The 18,753-nt window shown below is 47.6% G+C and overlaps 3 protein-coding genes across 3 annotated transcripts; 1 reads left to right on the forward strand and 2 right to left on the reverse strand.

Moving 5' to 3' along the window:
• Positions 1–3,201: 3,201 nt before the first annotated feature.
• LOC308534470 (histone H4) lies at positions 3,202–3,513 on the forward strand (the record flags this gene model as incomplete). The annotated part of the gene is made up of 1 exon (XM_081112977.1): positions 3,202–3,513. The coding sequence occupies one exon, from the start codon at positions 3,202–3,204 to the stop codon at positions 3,511–3,513; it is 312 nt and encodes a 103-aa protein (XP_080969103.1).
• A 1,524-nt stretch (positions 3,514–5,037) lies between these two features.
• On the reverse strand, positions 5,038–5,637 carry LOC308534468 (histone H2B type 1-C/E/F/G/I; the record flags this gene model as incomplete). The annotated part of the gene is made up of 1 exon (XM_081112975.1): positions 5,038–5,637. The coding sequence occupies one exon, from the start codon at positions 5,635–5,637 to the stop codon at positions 5,257–5,259; it is 381 nt and encodes a 126-aa protein (XP_080969101.1). The 3' UTR covers positions 5,038–5,256.
• A 12,005-nt stretch (positions 5,638–17,642) lies between these two features.
• On the reverse strand, positions 17,643–18,023 carry LOC308534469 (histone H2B type 1-C/E/F/G/I; the record flags this gene model as incomplete). The annotated part of the gene is made up of 1 exon (XM_081112976.1): positions 17,643–18,023. One exon carries the CDS (start codon positions 18,021–18,023, stop codon positions 17,643–17,645), a length of 381 nt encoding a protein of 126 aa, XP_080969102.1.
• Between the last annotated feature and the right edge of the window lie 730 nt (positions 18,024–18,753).

The raw sequence follows: 18,753 nt of genomic DNA on the forward strand, positions 1-18,753 counted from the left end.
ATTCAGGTAAAGGCATAAAGAGAGTTGGTGCTTTCTACAGGTTAAAAAAATTCTTTTTTATTTTTTTAATGAGGGGGATGTTAGTCAAATGTTCATGAGATTTTGGGCACAGAAGTCTGTCGTGCTTGGGGAAGATACATTTGGCAAAAATTCAAGTAACAGCAGCATTAAGGAATATACGCAGCACACACACTCACTTATGTAGGATTCCTTTAGGACAGGGACATTTAAAAGCAAGAATGTTCTATAGTTACTACTAAAATTCTTATTTAAGAAAGGATATAGGTTTATAGGCAGCACATTACAGCTTATGCTTTCTGTTCAGTAAGATACAGGTTGATGGTAGAGTTGTTAGGACAAGAGTCTCACTGAATGCTCTTTTTGCTAAATGCTGAAATACAGCACAGTGTTTTGTAGACACAGAAACAGCCAAGGAGCTTGACAGGAATCAAATCTGGTAAATGAACAGCAAAGGAGAAATCAACATGTATTTAACCAAATAGTCTATGAGCACTGGCTAAGCCTCCTTCCGGGGACAGAGCTTTGGCTATGCATCCCTGTCTCCTCCACCTGCTGCAAATTAATAAAAGGACAGGCCCACAACTGTCTTTCTTGAACTGAACAGCCCAAGCGGCAAACTCCTTGAGTTTGGTAACAGTGATTTGATTTTCTTTTTTGCTCCTCAAGCTCTATGCTCGTTGTCAACAAGCTCAAGGCTGTGTTCCACTCAGACTATGAAAGGGAAACGCTGGGATATAACACAATAGGCAAAGCACAGGAAGTTAAGCTTTCTCCTTGACCCATCAATGTGTGTTACATCAATGGTTTTCCTCTCTCTCTCTCTCTTTCTCAGCAATAAAAAACATATCCTCAGGTAGGATTAAAAAATGTTTGTAAATCAATAAATAAAATTTAAAAATTATTAAAAAATACATCGGATTACAAAAACACCATATTAAGCTACTGTCATTAAATTTATCAAATTGCAAATCAGTGAAGTATTAACATGTATTAACATATGTGCTTCTTTATCAATACATTAAACAAGATTACCCATATGACCAAGAATTAGAGTTTGATGGAGTGATATATTTAAATGATGTTTTGAGATATCAATAGCTGCAGATGCATTGTGATATGACTATAGCACAGGTCTAGGCAATTATACTGTTAACTGTTTTCATAAACAGAGGAAATGCTACCATTCTGTTGGGGGATACTAAGAATAAAGATCAAGGTGTTTTTTTATACACAAGTTCTCAGACCCTCTGAATCCTGTCGGAATTCCCAGGTTAAGAACTCCACTCTGAAATTTGTTTCCACACCGTGTGTTTTTTGTTGTTGTTGCTTTCTTTAAAAAAAATATTTTTTAAATACTTAAAAATATTTTGTATTGACTTTTTAGAGAGAGAGGGAAAGACAGAGAGAAATATCGCCCAGACCAGGGAGGAGGCTGCAACCAAGACATGTACTCTTGACCAGAATCGAACCCAGGACCCAGGAGCCTTCTGTCCACAGGCCGGTGCTCTACCCACTGAACCAAACCAGTGAGGGCTCCTTACACTGTGAACTCGTGGAGCAACTTTGATGCGAGCTTGGTCCTCCTTACAAACCATAGAGAAAAGCCAGGTCTACCCAGAGTCAGCTGGAACTTCTCAACGAAGTGAGTGATGAAGTAAATATAAAAGTATTTATTGTTGTGAATTGTTCTCAAAAGAAGTGCGGGGTTTGGGAGGAGCACTCCCATCAGTGTGCCCCTTGGCGTACAGATAATTCGGAGCTGAAATCAATTGAAGCCCAACACAAACAGGAAAGTGTCTCCTTTTTATTTTTATTTTTTTTTAATATATTTTATTGATTTTTTACAGAGAGGAAGGGATAGAGATAGAGAGTCAGAAACATCGATGAGAGAGAAACGTCGACCAGCCGCCTCCTGCACATCCCCCACCGGGGATGTGCCCGCAACCCAGGTACATGCCCTTGACCAGAATCGAACCTGGGACCTTTCAGTCCGCAGGCTATCCACTGAGCCAAACCGGTTTCGGCTCCTTTTTAAAAATAAAAATATTTTTATTGATTTCGGAGAAGGGAAAGGGGGAAAGATAGAAACATCAATGATGAGAGAGAATCATTGATCGCTGCCCCCTGCATGCCTCCAACCAGGGATGGAGCTTGCCACCCAGATATGTGCCCTTGACCAGAATTGAACCCAGGACCCTGCAGTCTGCAGGCAGAGGCTCTATCCACTGAGCAAAACCGGCCAGGGCAGTGTCTCCTTCTTAATGAGATTCGGATAGAGAAGCCTGCTTTAGGAAGGGAACCAGAGCATAATCATTTTAGAAAACACACTTTAGCACAAAAGAATTAACTATGAAAGTCAGGAAGGATCCGTGCAAAGATCTGTTCACTGCATTTCCCTTTGCCCCGTTGTTTCTGAGTTGTCTAGCAAGAAATTTTTTTTCCCACTTTCGTTACCTGCAAATTGCCTATTTCTCTTGTGAAATCTCAGAGCCCTTCTCCCCTTTCTCCTTTATTCAAAATGACATATATACTTCATTTTGCCCATCTTTGGGATTTTCATAATTCCCCATGTGGATGTATTACATTTTGGCTTTCTCCTGTTAACCTGTCGCTGTTAATTGGATTAGCCCACCTAGAACTCTGAAGATGGGAGGAATAATTTTTCATAGCCCCACACAAAGATTTAGCAAATTAGGGTGCTGTCTTAGTACTCATCATTTTAGAGGAGTGCATTTTGGGGAGAGGAATAATTAATGATGTGGCTGTTTTGTGTGTGTGTGTTTTCAGATGTTAAACAAATTGCATGGCTTAGATCTTTATGAGGAACAACATGCACGAACTCATGACTTCATATTTTGGGAGCCCTGAAGGACAAGTGTCAGGCTTCCTTGTGGAAAGTGTATGGAACGGCCCACTTAAAGGCTTCAAGTGTTGTATGCAAACTACACATACGCACACGCCGTAGCATTGATTAGATTTCCCCTCCCGGACTCAGCGTGGCTTCCGGCGCAACACCGGGTTTCCACAGCTCGGAGCGGGGACAATGTGCAAAGGGCGGGAACTGAGTGGGTCGCCACGCCTGCTATTAAGGTTTCAATCAGGTCCGTCCCTCGACTATAAATAGGCTGAGCGGCGCTCGCCACAGCATTGCGCTACCAGCTGAGCGCTTGGGAAGTCAGCATGTCCGGTCGCGGCAAAGGCGGGAAGGGCCTGGGCAAGGGCGGCGCCAAGCGCCACCGCAAGGTGCTGCGCGACAACATCCAGGGCATCACCAAGCCCGCCATCCGGCGCCTGGCGCGGCGCGGCGGCGTCAAGCGCATCTCCGGGCTCATCTACGAGGAGACGCGCGGGGTGCTCAAGGTCTTCCTGGAGAACGTGATCCGCGACGCCGTCACCTACACGGAGCACGCCAAGCGCAAGACGGTCACGGCCATGGACGTGGTCTACGCGCTCAAGCGCCAGGGCCGCACCCTCTACGGCTTCGGCGGCTGAGCCACGCACCGACTGGCTTCTTCAGCAAAACCAAAGGCCCTTTTTAGGGCCACCCACCCATTCGTTTAAAAGAGCTGTTAATTTTAACTGCACTGTCTTGTCTTTGTGGCGGTTCAGATAGTCAGGCTTGTAAGTTCCTTCAACTGCGAATGTTTCCCCTCTAAGTTTCTTACGGGGAGTTGGGAACAGTGGTGTGGGGAACCCTGCAGCCCGGCGTGCGCCCTTTCCAGGGGTCAAACCCAGACCCTCTGTCTGATGGCTGAAACCCTGCCCACTGAGCCAGTGGCAGTGCTATTTCGCCATTTTTTTTTTTTTTGCTTACAGTATTACAAAGGGTATTACATATGTATGCTTTTTTCCCCCCGCCTTTGACTATCCCCTGGCCTCCCCTACCCCCCAGTGTCTTATGTCCACTGGTTATGCTCATGCATGCATACAAGTCCTTTGGTTGATCTCTTACCCCCTCCCTCCTGCCCCCCAGCCCTCCCCGGCCTTCCCGCTGCAGTTTGACAATCTGTTTGAGGCAGCTCTGCCTCGGTATATTTCGCCATTTTGATAGTAAGTGGTGGCGGGGAAGCGTGTATACGAAGGAGTGTTTCTCAAAGGAAAGGACAGCGCTGCCACTTCTTACTGCTGTAACCTGGGGTGTCGTGCCCCTTTGTCACTCCCAGCAGTAACCCTCTGCGGTTTCCAGGTAAATGAGGGGAGGGAAGTCGCGGTGTTTTCTGTGGGTTGCAGTCTGCTCAGCATCACTGGTTCACAGACCGTGGGCTTCCAGACCCGAGTGCCCAGCGCATGGACGTTGAACCCGGCACACGTGCCCAGTTTGGCTCAAGTAATGTGTATGTATGTATACTTTAAAGAAAGGCATAGAAAAGCATTTTCTATTCCCACATTACTACCTCCCCTCCACGTCCAGACTGGCCCGGGCCCCTCTCCTTCTGACCAGGACCCCCCACAGTGGCTGGACGGAGCCAGGGGAGACCTGGAGACCGGATGGGAACTGGAAAGTGACGGTGCGAGAGGGCGCGCTGGAGGCTGCAGACAAGGAACCTGGTGGAGACCGCGTCCTGGGAATTGTGCTGCAGGTCTGGTCTGTGAGACTAGGCGTAAGTGCGGAAGGGATTGTGTGCTTTGCCATTAAAACCAAAACACAAACCTAACTCTTAAGCGCCTCCTAAAAATATCAAGGAGGTCGAAGCAGGTGCCGTAACCACTGCTCTCCCCAGAGCGCTGCAGGCGCCCAACATGTCTCTAAAGACCCGGAGAGAAGGCGCGGGGCGAGGTCCCTAACGCCCACGCCCGGGGGGTGGGGGGAGGGGGCGGGAGGCATTAGCGCCGCAGCGACACCTAGAGGCCGTCCCCCACCCCCACACCCCGGCCTAGCGCGGGCTTTTCAAACGCTGGCGAGGCCTTCGGCGCCCAGTGATGACGTTTCATCCGAGACCGGAGGCGCCGCGGCCCAGTTAGAAGCCGCGCGGGGAGCTGCGCCTCCAGCCGACCGGGCAATGGCAAGAGGTGAGCACGCGCTGCGTCTCAGGCCCATTGGGTTACACTCCCCGGGCCCGAGGGCGCGGCCGGGCTGCCAAGGGAGGGGGGACACCTGAGGGGCCGGGACGACCCCTGGAACGTCGGGCCCAAGGCTCGGCCCCAGGACTGGCCGGTGCACAGCTCTTTACGGGAAGGCGTGGGTGGCTCTGAAAAGAGCCTTTGGGTCAGGAGAGAGGCCGCGTGCTCGCGCGCCTACTTGGAGCTGGTGTACTTGGTGACGGCCTTGGTGCCCTCGGACACGGCGTGCTTGGCCAGCTCGCCGGGCAGCAGCAGGCGCACGGCCGTCTGGATCTCGCGGGACGTGATGGTCGAGCGCTTGTTGTAATGCGCCAGGCGCGACGCCTCGCCCGCGATGCGCTCGAAGATGTCGTTGACGAACGAGTTCATGATGCCCATGGCCTTGGACGAGATGCCGGTGTCGGGGTGCACCTGCTTGAGCACCTTGTACACGTACACCGAGTAGCTCTCCTTGCGGCTGCGCTTGCGCTTCTTGCCGTCCTTCTTCTGCGCCTTGGTCACCGCCTTCTTGGAGCCCTTCTTCGGGGCGGGCGCGGACTTGGCGGGCTCGGGCATGGTCGGGAGCTCTGCGGATGCCTCCGGTTAGAGGAGAAAGTAAAGAAAGACGGATGTATCCATTTATATAGAACTTGGTATGCAAATATAAAGCAAAATCTTGTGTCTGATTGGTGGATATTCAAAGTGACGTCAAAAATTATCTGTCCAATCTGAACGCGAGTCCCAAATTTGAATTTTCAGTGATTTAAGATGAAGCTGCAATCTTTTCCCCACTGATAAAATCAAGGTATTTAGATGAACCATCACGATTTCTCTAGTTTAATTTTTAAAGAATGTTCGACTACCCTATCTTTTTTTTCAATTTTACATATATATATATTTTTTTATCGTGAACAGTGTTACAGATATCTCCCATTTCTCCCTCTCTATCTCTGCTCCTTCCAGGGCCTACCCACTCCCAGGTCTTCACCACCCTATTGCCCATGGGCTACGCATATAAGTGTGTAAATTCTTTGGTTTATCTCTTCTCTGGTTTCCCCCACCCTACATCCCTCCCCGCTTCGGGGCTTATTTTGTTGTTCAATCCATTTGTTCATTAGATTCCACAAATAAGTGGTATCATGTGATAGTTGTCTCTCAGTTTGGCTGCAACCTTAAGCAATGACACAATTCTTTTTCACGCCCAAATAGGTTTATAAAAATACCGCCCCTGCCTTTTCCTCTGTTTCCGTGTTGGGGGCGGGAGTCAGGGAAAAAAAGGGTGGTTCCCCATCGTCCAGACTCGCCACGGGCAGTGTTGTTTCATGATGCAGAAACACAAAGTGACATTAAAGGGCAGGGAATAAACCGGGGAGAAAGCACAGTAACAGAGATAAGGGAGGAATTTGTTGGCCCATAAGGTTACAGTGCTTCATACTGACAAGTGTCAAATTCCCAGTCTAGCCACAGAGGAGGATCACATAGGTTTTCAGTCTAACTTGTGAAGCGATTTTAAAAAATAAACTGAAGGAAGCCGGTGTTTAACGGCTAAAAGAAGTTACCCTCGTTTATCGGAATCGGTTTCTCTGCCAGTCCTTCACATCCCATCTTGTCGCAGGGAGATGTATTCTTTCGGATTTCGGCTTCGTCCCCCCGCCCCCCTCAACAGCCTGTGGCAGCCTGGCCCCCAACAAGACCTCACTCCTGAACTTAACACGTCTTATGTTTGTTTCCTAAAATAGTTAACTTGCCTTCTCACCTCCCAAAGACCCTTTCAGCTTCATCCTGTCTCCCTCATTGTCCAGCCCAGGGGTGGGCAAACTTTTTGACTGGAGGGCCACAGTGGGTTCTTAACCTGGACCGGAGGCCGGAACAAAAGCATGGATGCAGTGTTTGTGTGATCAAATATAAATTCAAAGTAAACATCATTACATAAAAGGGTGCGGTCTTTTTTTTTTTTTAGTTTTATGCATTTCAAACGGGCCAGATCAGGCCCCCGGGCCGTAGTTTGCCCGCGGCTGGTCCAGAACAACAGCGAACGGCTTTATTTGTGTTTGTTTAACCATAGCCCCTCCCTCATTGACTTTTATTTTTTCGGACAAGGAAACGAGCCATATACGTAAAGCAGCAGAAACTGAGTTTTTGTGTGAATAGAAAAGCGTTCTCCTCACCTCTCTAACTGCCTAGGTAGCTACTGCTGTTTTATTCAGCCCCCGGAGCTGGTTCATAAGTGCTTGTCTGTAGAGCCACAAATCCGTGACCTGCTGTCCCTGCCACGGCCCAGCTGCCTCCAACCGGACTTCGCTGCCTCAACTCCTCCCGGGAGCCGCCTGCAGCGTTTCCTGTGCAGCCTGGGCGCCAGGGGCGTGGGCCTGATTCCCACTGGCCCTCAGTGATTTAGTAGCTTCCTTTCTGTTAGGGTCGCCGACGGAGGAACACAGGAGGCCGAAAGGGGTGCGAATTATGAAGTTATTAGGTTACTTGGGAAACCAGATGGGCTGAGCCCCATATGGCGGCAGCGCCCAGGGGCGGGGAGTCAGGGGATTTTAAAGGGCTCCAGGAGGCTTTTCTGGGTGGAGAATTCTCCAGGTAGGTCTGAGGGGGAAGATAATGGTCTCAGCAGGTGGAATGTGCTCTAAGCAAAAGGGAATGCCGGTTGTGAATTGGTCTCAAGGTCAGTGCCCATGGGCGGAGGTATCGAGTTGAAGATTTAGATGCAATGATTTGATCTGACATTTTCTTCTAGGGCCTGGCTACTCAAATTGGGGTCCCTGAACGACCAGCAGCAAGTCACCCAGAAACAGGCTCCACCCTTGACCTACAAGCCAGACTCAGCACCTTAAGGAGACTCCCACTCGCCTGGCTGCAGTGGAAGCAGGTGCTGAGGGTCTTTGCTCTTCACGGCAGGGAAGGGGGGGCTGGGGATAAACAAAGGACAGGAAGGAGCACGTTCCCCCGAAATCTCTTCTGTTTTCCACACATGGTTTTATACACCCCCCCCCCTTTTTACTTTTCCTCAAGGAAATATTTATTGCCTATTATCAGTGATCATATTTGACAGAAAAATTAAGTGTATACACTTGTCAAAAACATAACATTGAAATCCAGGCATCTATCACATTTCCATGCAAACTCGCCCTGGTTTTCAGAATTCAGCTGTCCATAGAGATTCTGGTCCAGGGCCACCCTCCATAGTTTCCGATAGCTGAGGGTCTGGTCAGTCATTGGAACAAATTCTTCTTTATATGTGACAATCGTGTCCACAGGAAACCCTTTCAGGCTCAGGTATTTCATTCCTTAGCTCTAATTCATCACTTGGCCCAGGGCTTTCATATGTTGAAACATCCTTTTTGTTCTACGTCATCACGGAATTGTTTATGCTTCTCCCCTCCCCCCACCCCGACCGGAGAGAAAGTCAAGGAGTCCAGCAGGGTGCAGGTGCCCACTGCCTCGGAAGCCTGGCCAGGACACATGGCGCTGCGGGCAAAGGACCAAACACTCTCCTTTTCGGTTCTTTGTCTGGGGTTCTTTGTTGTCAGTTATTATTAGCATTGCCATTAGCTTTTTTTTTTTCTTTTTAATTTAACTAGCTGAGGATGTTAGTGTGTTTCCATTTGGGGTAAAATTGAAAGCCACCAATTGTGAGACAAAGCTCTGAAGTGAAATCAACACGGATCCCTTCAGCTGTGGAAATTTCCCTTCCTGATTTCATCCTCCCCAGAGATTTCACCAGGAGAAGGGCACTTCTCTGTGCAAATGAATGTGAATATTCGGTGACTAATGCATGCTGCCTGGAAACACAAGACGTTTGTGGTCCGATTCATGTCCAATTAAGGAAAAAGATGAGTCCTACAGTAAAAGCATCAAGTCAATGACCCTTGACCGTTTGCCCAAGTGTAACCACTGGGTTTATAGGATTTAAATAAGGGTATGAGGACCAAGCAACTAATTTTAAGTGTGTGGATCATAAATAGAGAAAAGCCACAGGCCCAAAATGACACAACTCATGGCAAAAGCTCAAGATAACAAACTTAGATTTAATAACTTGTTACAGTTAAGCCCCTCTTGTACTGGGGAAATGGAACCAACTGTGGTCGAGGGTAGTTTATAGTAGTTGATAGTAGTTGGGGCAACGGGGCAAGTTGATTAATGAATACCTTGGTAACGGGGCAGTGTTGATTAATGTATCCCATGTAACTTTGTGTGTGTTTAGCCAACCGTTGTATGTTTTTTGGGAATAAAAGGCTGGCCTAGAACCAGGGTCAGGGCTGGCCTAGAACCAGGGTCAGTGCTGTCGTGGGAAAAACCGCCTATGGCAGTCGCTGGCCAATTTTCAATAAATCCTCACTTGCTGCTTAAGACCTAATTGGAGTTGGTGGTCTCACTCTCGCGAACATTGGTTCATAACAAACTGACATAATTACAGTTTCAATCTCTCCCAGACAGGTAATCTTCCCCCCGCCCCCCCCCCTTTCTTTTTTTTAATTTAATATATTTTATTGATTTTTTTACAGAGAGGAAGGGAGAGGGATAGAGAGTTAGAAACATCGATGAGAGAGAAACATCGATCAGCTGTCTCCTGCACGCTCCCCATTGGGGATGTGCCCACAACCAAGGTACATGCCCTTGACCAGAATCGAACCTGGGACCCTTCAGTCCGCAGGGTGACGCTCTATCCACTGAGCCAAACAGGTTAGGGCCCACCACCCCTTTTTTAAGGTGAAAGGAGAAACAGAATCTTAATCAAGTGGTCTGGAATTTTCCAGTCAAATACCAGTAAGGTAATCAGTCTAAAAAGGCTCCTCCTTAGGCATCTGCCTGATAAACATCCTCTCAGCCTCTTCCCCCAAAGAAAGGACACCTCTGCCCCCAGAACACACCTTTCTTTTCTTCTGTAAATCGCCTCCTTGCCCCACCTTCTTCCTATGGAAACTGCAGGTTGTGCAACCCCTGAGAGCCCCTTGCAGTAGCTAAAAGCCTTGCTGTCTGCGGCCTGACTCATGAAACGCTGAAAGATGATTGCCGGAAGCTGGTCCATCCTTGCTGCTTGACACATTCGATGCAGGGAAGAAACATCTGCACAGCATATGTTTTAAGGGACCTGACGTATATAGCATACTGTTCTTAATAGGTTTGCTCCCCTTAGCGCTGTGTGTTTTAACCAAGGTCACCTCTCCGAGAAAGGTTGTTTCCCCAGGTAGGGATTTTTCCCTGAAGTCAGGGAGGGGATAAAACTCCTTAACTAAGTGCCAGGCGGGTAGTTACTCACTTTAACTACAAACAATCACGCTTAAGCTACATAATCTTTACTCCCTGGAATGGAGATAAGAAACGCCCTAACCTTTGCAATAGAAATTGACAGGATTAAAATCAACTGGTATAAATATGGATGTAACAAGACAATAAACAGCAGAACTTCGCTGGAGATCCTGGCTAGAGATCCTGGCTAGGCTGCTGATCAACTGAACGCTGTCCCCGTGTGTGTCCTTCCTTCTTCGCCGACTCCATCCACACCTTTGGGGACCCCTGGACCTGCTGGGGTTGGACCCCGGCAGATGACCAGACCTAATTTATTCGGCTGAATCTTGTGTTGCCACAGACGAACCTGGGCTCTATATAACATTGAAGAGTGGTGAGGATTGACCGAAACGGGAGTGGTCATTCCACGTGCACATGAGTTTAGTGAGTTACACAGGATATGGGCCAGACAAAATAGTCCAAGAATTGTGTTAAATGAAAAAGAGGCTCAGACTTGGTAAGAAGATACTTTTTTGGAAAGAATTATGGGCAGGATGAAAGGGATTATTGCTATAGGCCCGGGGGACTTGCTTAAGGTCTGGATGCGTCCCAAGGTTAGGCAGAAGGGATTTTCTTCAGATGGAAGAGTTAGCAAGATTAGGAACCAGCCAGTGTAGGAAGATGAGGCGAGAACGTGATTTAATTGGAAAGCAGATCAGAAAATATTTTAGCCGGAGGTCTTCCAGTTCTCTGGAGGGACCCTCATGAAGTTGGAGGGTGGGTCAAGGTTCTGGAACCTGGGGTCCCGGAGAAAATGCAACCTTTGGCTGACAAGCCTATTATTGATTGATTAGTGGGGATTAGCAGTTCAACTAATCATCTGTGAATTAAAGAGTGGGAATTGGGAGGACCTGTGTCATAGGCCAACAGTTCACCCTTGAAGCCTAAGGCTCTGGGGGAGACGTGGTTCCCTGCTGTGAGCCACTTCTGGAATACTGGAGGGGTGGGGATTTCTCTAACCTTCGCTGTGTTCCAGGATCTCAAGTCTCAGATAAAAGTCAATATTGTCAGGTACAGTCAATGATATCATTTAAATCTTGATGGACCTGATGTTTAAAAACGTTAACAGTGTAAAGAATTGAACACACTTGGTTTTACTTTAATCTGAAATGAAATTTAACTGAACAATTATCAATAAAAAGGCAAGTTGGATGCTGTGGGAATGGCCTCTCCAGGTAGTTTCTGGGTCCAGTTATGATCGATCCTTTGATGAGCTGAAGAGAGTGACTTGGGCCACAGGATTGTTAATTGAAAAACAAAAATCGAGTCCTTTGCTTTAAATAAGTGGATTTCTGTGATGGACTTTTCCCCATAAACATTCTCTCCAGATCCAAGAAGTGATTGATGTGTTAAGTTCTACATAAAATATAACTCTACACAATGGTAGATATTAACTTAAATGTAATATGTACTTATTTTGTTATATGATGTGGCCTCATGGACGTTTTATGTTTTCATTTGCCTTTCTCAGAAAAGTATTGTTAGAGTTTTGGAATATGTACAATATTTTGTCTTTTTATGATGTTTACTTTAAAAACAAAAGAACATGTGTAATAAAAATGTGCATTAGAAAGTCCTACGTTTATTTGAGTCTGAAAATAAGATGCATGGATTTAAAAAATAATAAAGAAAATAAGAATGAGGGGGAATATGGCTCGGACATGTTCACGGAGGACAGCAAGTATAGTCATGCTGCTATCACACATTTCGAGGCTGAAAGTGCCAGTAGGGCTGGAGAGGGACACTCCGGGGAGCTTTATTTCCAACGTGGAAAACAAGGTACTATTCTGGAAAGCAAAATACCTAAGGACTAGATAAACTGCAAAGCCAGAGAACAAGAAACCAGGGAAAACGCTGGAAATTTCCTGGAATAGAAACTAGGAGGTGAAACCATAGTGATGAGCACAACAAACTGGGTTCCCTGGGCCGAATTCCATGATCAGGATTCTGAGCTTTGTTACCTAAAGTCTGCCCCCCCTGGGGCCCTTGGACTGACCTGGAGACACCGAGCATAAAGCCAAGGCTGGTGAGAAAGCCTAGGGTAGAGGGAAAAATTATATATTGAAAAATTCCTCAGAAGGAAATCTGTCTGGGCAGGGCTCTGTGGTGGCGGCTGTAGGACATCTGCCGCAAGGGTTTAATCACAGACCTCAGAGTATAGAGATTCAGTGAAAGCTGCTGGAAATTAAAAATTGCCGCGGGCTCGTAGCGCCACCTACTGTCTAATGAAAGCAAAAACAAACCCCTTATGGACAGTTTCCAAAAGGGAGAAAGTAAGGACCTTGAGAATGCGATGGACAACTTTTACAAAAATTAAACTTAACATTAAAGGATAATTTCCAAGGAAAAAAGATAAACAAGTCGTGATGACAAGGAAATCTCTCCTGCACCCTTCAAATGACACCAGGCACAGTTGGCTATACAGGTTTTAGTGAAATGTGAGGAACTGATAATCCCTATTTAACAAGGCTTTTCCATTGAAAAATAATGTCTTCCCCTTTTTCCCCTTTGAAAATGCATAACGTCATTATCTACCCTAGATAGAAACAAAGGAAGAGGCAAAAGAATAAACTATAGTCTTGTCTTAGGAACATTCATTTAAAAAGTGCTATTTAAAGCACAAATGAAAAGCAAGAGGATATGTTATTTAAAAAATAACAGTATACATGTAGGGCTTATTCCAAGAATGGGAGAAAAGTTTGACATCATAAATCTTCCAGTGAGAGATGGAGAAAAACTATGTGGTCATCACTGATACAGTGGATGTATCTGCTAGCAGATAACACTCATACTTTAAAAAAAAATTATCAGACATTTTCAATATACTGAGAGTGAAAAGGAGTAGCTACTTCATAAGGAGCGGCTACAGTGTGAATAATGTTTAATGATCAGTTTTGGAAGGACTCCCCAAAAGCCAAAAAGGAAGGCAAAAGTTCTTTTGTGGTACTGCTCCTATTCAACATGGCACCAAGGGCCCTGCCCATCTTTTTGGGCCAAGACAGGAAGTACTGATGCCAGGGATTCGGTAGGAAAAGATGTTATCTTTCTTGTTTGAAAATAACATGTCGTTGCAAAAGTCCACGGGTTTGTACAAACGATTTGATCTCACCGAGCGCTACGGAGGTGGTGGACACAGGAAATCAGGCCTTCCTGCGACTTCAGCAGTGACCCATCCGGAATGGAGATGGAAAACCCTCTCACCATTTACAGCACAGCAGGCGAAGGATTCTAGGACCAGGAAAACCCCTCCAGATCTATACAAATAAAACGATGAAATGTCACTGAGGGATCCACACCAAGACTCACTCGAATTGATAGCTATGCAGTGTTTACGTCCTGTGGTGACTTAATGTGCTCACATGCTCCTAAGTTCCAAAATAACCGACACGGCAATGTCGTGCCCCAGCCTGATGGATCGTCGGTGAAGCAATTGTACACGTCATGTTGATGAGCAAGAATAGTCCAGATCACCCCCGCCCCCCCCCAAAAATAACACACCACAATAACAAAAACCCAGAGGCAGCAATAAAGACTCGGTGTGATTCGGGGCTGCGCTTTAGGGGGGGCTGGGTGATCCCCAGACGCAGCCTCGGGAGTCAGAAGCGACGCGTGTTCGCTCAGGTCTGTCGGCCGAGCTGACCGGAGGGCGCAGGGCGTGGCTGGAGCGGGTCCTAGTGTATCACAAGCGACCCGGGACGATGACTTAGATCAGTGGTTCTCAACCTTCCTAACGCCGCGACCCTTTAAAACAGTTCCTCATGTTGTGGTGACCCCCAAGTTCATTGTTACAAATTGAACATAATGAGAGCATAGTGATTAATCACAGAAACAATATGTAATTATATATGTGTTTTCCGATGGTCTTAGGCGACCCCTGTGAAAGGGTCATTCGACCCCCAGGTTGCGAACCGCTGGCCTAGCGTTCCCCACACACATGTACTTCTGTGCGGTGCTGAGAGCAGGACCCGGGCCGAGACGGTGGGACGCGGGGCACGGTGAGCGAAGCTTCGGGTGTATCGGGAAGACAGATGTGTCAGGAGAATGACGAGTGAACATCTGGAAAGACTGGGAACGTCTGGGTGTTTGCAAAATAATCCATAAATAAAATGCGGACGAACAGGGGAGGGTTGTGTGCCACCTGCACCCGAGTCTGAACCGTCTTTTGAGGCGGTTTGCGTGGCTGTTGGGTATTAGCTTGTCTGCGAAGGGCAGTTCTCAGTGTGAGCTCGGGCCCAGGCGCTGGGGCGTCACCTGGGAACAGAAATGCACACAATCGGGTTCCGCCGTCAGTCTAGGGGCTCAGCGCGCCCTCGGCTTCAGACTGCTGTTTCCCTTCGTTCAGGAGCCGATGTGAGCTCTGTCAGCTCCAGGGCTGTTTCCCTTCAAGACCGTTACCTAAGCCACGCAGGGCTTGGGCCTCACGGACTCAGACCTTCATACCAGAAAGCACGCGGGATATGTTAGGAGAAAGATTTGAATTAAAAATGAATGCAGAATTCCAGTACTTACTCCACAAATTTTTATTAATCATATCACAGATGTGTGGCCAGTCCTCTCATTCAGACTTCTCTAAGCAAAGGTAGTCCATCGGAAAGAAAGAATTCCCAGTAAGTAGGCTTGTGACAGAAGTCAATTCTATTTTTATGATTGAAACAAGTAATAAAATGAGAAAGCTAAAATAAAACACCGTGTTTGGGCTCCTCCACTCAGGTAATGACCTTTTGATGAATCAATGTGCAGGAACCAGGAGGGGGTGGGTATGTGTGGGATAAACAGCAATTATTCTCAGGCAGATCAGACGTTTCGTATTTCGTAACTTCTATGGGTTGATTCACATGTTCAGTTACTGTTTGCATTCATTTCTTCTCCGCATTCATCTCTGCCCTAATTGAAAAAAAAAAAAAAGGTGTTTGTTAGGTGTCATTTTGCCACCTGCATTAATAATTGTTATACAACGAAGTAGATCCTTTTTACATTTGCTTGTACACGTGCTCTGAAGTATCTCTGCAGTGTCACCTACACTTTAGTCATTATTAGCATGAACAGACAATGACTCAATTCATACTTAGGAGATGTTCCTGAAAAATACAGGCTCTGTGCTCCAAATCCCACCAGGACCCCTCTTGGGGTGGTATTCAAACAGTTCAAAGCTCATATTCTCGCCCCTTCGTTTTTGAGTTGCAGGGAATTGGCTACTCTGATTTACACTTTAAATCAGTGACTAGGGAAAATATAACGGGTAACAACTGCTAAATCCATAACAGATTGTCAGAACTGTTTTTAAGAGTTTTACATGAGCCCGGCTGCGGTGGCTCAGTGGTTGAGCGTTGACCTTTGAACCAGGAGGTCATGGTTCGACTCCATGGTCAGGACACATCCCCAGTGGGGGGTGTGCAGGAGGCAGCTCATCATTTCCATTTGGTTATTTTATATTTTTTATTGTGGGGTTCTGGAACCAAATTTTAAATATCTCTGAGCTCCATTTTCTTCTTTTTCAAATCTGTGTAGGCAAAAGGGGTTTTTGTTGTTGTTGTTTGTTGTGGGTTTTGTGTGTGTGTGTGTGTGTGTGTGTGTGTGTGTGTGTGTGTGTTTACATCTGTTACAGTTAGTCACTGAAAGTCTTTAATTGCCTTTTTACTCATTTTGTTTCCACTGTCTGTGGCTCTTGTTCTTGCCATGGTTTCCTGTTTCGTGGTGTATTTGGTTTAGTTTGGTTGTGATTTGCTATTGTATCACTGGAGATTTCTTAAGGCCTAAAACAACGCTTTTTCCTTCAGGCCGGATTTGTATTTGCCTTTACCAAGTGGCTAAGGGCTCAGAACCAGTGTGGGCTATCCCTAAACTACATTCTCAGCCTGGGTGAATCCCTGTGGTATTAATGCCAGAGACAAGTCAGCTGGGCTCTTAGTCCAAATCCTCAGGGTGAAACCTGCCCTGCTGGGCCCCAGGGTTCGGGGCAGACTCTCCCTTGCCATCCTCAGTGTGTGTGTGTTTATTTCTAGCTCCTCCTTCCACCTGGAGGAGGTAGCTTTGGCTCTGGTGCCCGCTTCACCAAGAAAGACTTCGTATCAGGCTCCCCATCATGGAGAGGCGTCACAAAACCCCCTGAAAGGAAAGTCCAGCTTTGGTTAAAAGCCTGCTGGGGTGTTTAGGGTGCTTGGGGTGTCACAGGGGTCAGGCCCCTGGGCTGGAGAGGTCCCCACTTTCTTGGTGGCTCTCTGCATTGCTTTTAAAAATATTAAAAATATTATTCTGGATTTTAATTGTACCCACTTGCCAGTGAGTGGAAGGGGGGGAAATTCTCCTTTCCCTCCTCTAGTTCTTTTGCTTCGCAAATAATCTTATCAACAGAAAATAGGTTAACACGAGAAATTCACATTTGATCTTGTGCACACAGGGACCCCACACACGTAGGTCAGACACCGGCCTCTGGGAGAGGTTTGGAGATAGAAAGGGCAGCAGGTACACAACACGCTCTGAGCTACGGATGGTGTCCTGCACTTTGGGGGCTTCAAAGGGTTGGTTATTGCAACATCAGAGCAGGTAAGTAAAAGTTCGTCCTGCCCTTCAGACAGGCCAAGCAGGTTCTTCCTGAAACTCTTATGGGCAATGTCCCTAATTCAAGCTGCCTGTAGTTGAGGGTTAGAACCTTCTCTTGTGCCCAAGGCGAAAAGTGCCTTTCACCCAAAATTACCTGCTCGCCAGGCTTTGAAGACGCCTCCAAGCCTGGTCCCGCCTCCTCTCCCTGCGCCCTGGGGATGCAGCACCGCCTGCGCCCTCTCCCTCCCCCACTCGCTGCTCAGAGCCTCCAGCAGAGATTGAACTGCACAGCCACCAAACCAGAAAAACCTCGGTGTACTTCGTGAAAACAGTGTTTTCAACCTTTTCGCAGCAAGTTTTTTTTTTTTTTGAGAAAAACTCTGAAGAGAACTTGTCACAAAAAGTTGCACTGTGCTTTCGTGAGGGGTCATCATCAAATCCCTGATCAACTCGGAGACCGGCACACGGAGACTGGAGCTGTGCATTTGCGATCACTTGCAGGACAATTTAGTGTTTACTTATGAACTGCGCTTGTCTCCCATTTATACAACGGGTGGCGGCTATCACTGCTGGATAGTCCCCAAGTGTTCCCTACACCTCTCTAAGAAAACGATGATGTAGCTTTCAACTCAGAGAAACCAGAGGATGGATTCTGAGCGAATGAATAGATTACAACTCATTTGTTGAAAGAATGCGTGGCTCTGAAAAGAGCCTTTGGGTCAAGAGTGAGGCCGGAGCTCGCGTGCCTACTTGGAGCTGGTGTACTTGGTGACGGCCTTGGTGCCCTCGGACACGGCGTGCTTGGCCAGCTCGCCGGGCAGCAGCAGGCGCACGGCCGTCTGGATCTCGCGGGACGTGATGGTCGAGCGCTTGTTGTAATGCGCCAGGCGCGACGCCTCGCCCGCGATGCGCTCGAAGATGTCGTTGACGAACGAGTTCATGATGCCCATGGCCTTGGACGAGATGCCGGTGTCGGGGTGCACCTGCTTGAGCACCTTGTACACGTACACCGAGTAGCTCTCCTTGCGGCTGCGCTTGCGCTTCTTGCCGTCCTTCTTCTGCGCCTTGGTCACCGCCTTCTTGGAGCCCTTCTTCGGGGCGGGCGCGGACTTGGCGGGTTCGGGCATAACAGCGATGGGTGTCCCACTGTCGCTCACACTAGAGGAACTAATGAACCCTCAAACGTAGGGCGATTATTTATAGACGATGTATTCAAATGAGGCTAGTAAAACTTCGATCCTGATTGGAGGATTCATAGGTTGTCGTCACAAATGAGCATGTACATAAACTTTTCATTGTACCTTTTCATTGGCTATTGGATTACTTTGCTGGACCCAATCAGATGCTTAGACTATGTTACCCAGCGCTACCAGAGCCCTCGGCCAGCTCTGTGCTGTGTGCTTCAGATCCTGTGAGACTTCCCGACAATGCACCAGCTGCAGGCTTGTGGGCAGAGGCCATCTGCCGGCTGGTGCACCTCCAGACACCGAGTGTGGGGCCCGCGCCAGCGGACACCTAGCGGCCGAGCTTATGTCCTGGACGCAGGAGCTGGCGCAGACTGTGGCTGACAAACGCAGTGGCGCGCGCCCGCGCACTTAACCAAACCACCAGGCACTCGGCAACGTGCTGCGCGACCCTGAAATATAGCAGCCCCAATTCTATCAAAGCTCTAATGTTTGGCCCTAGCCAGTGTTTCAGTGGATAGCGCCTGGGCCTGTGGACCCAAGGGTCCCGGGCTCGATTCCGGTCAAGGGCACATAACCTAGGTTGCAGGCTCCTCCCCAGCACGGGCCCGGTCGGGGCACAAGCAGGAGGCAACCAATCGACGTTTTCCTCTCACATTGTTTTTTTCCGCTC

Source organism: Myotis nattereri, assembly GCF_964212035.1.
Source record: "Myotis nattereri genome assembly, chromosome: 18".
Lineage (NCBI taxonomy): Eukaryota > Metazoa > Chordata > Mammalia > Chiroptera > Vespertilionidae > Myotis > Myotis nattereri.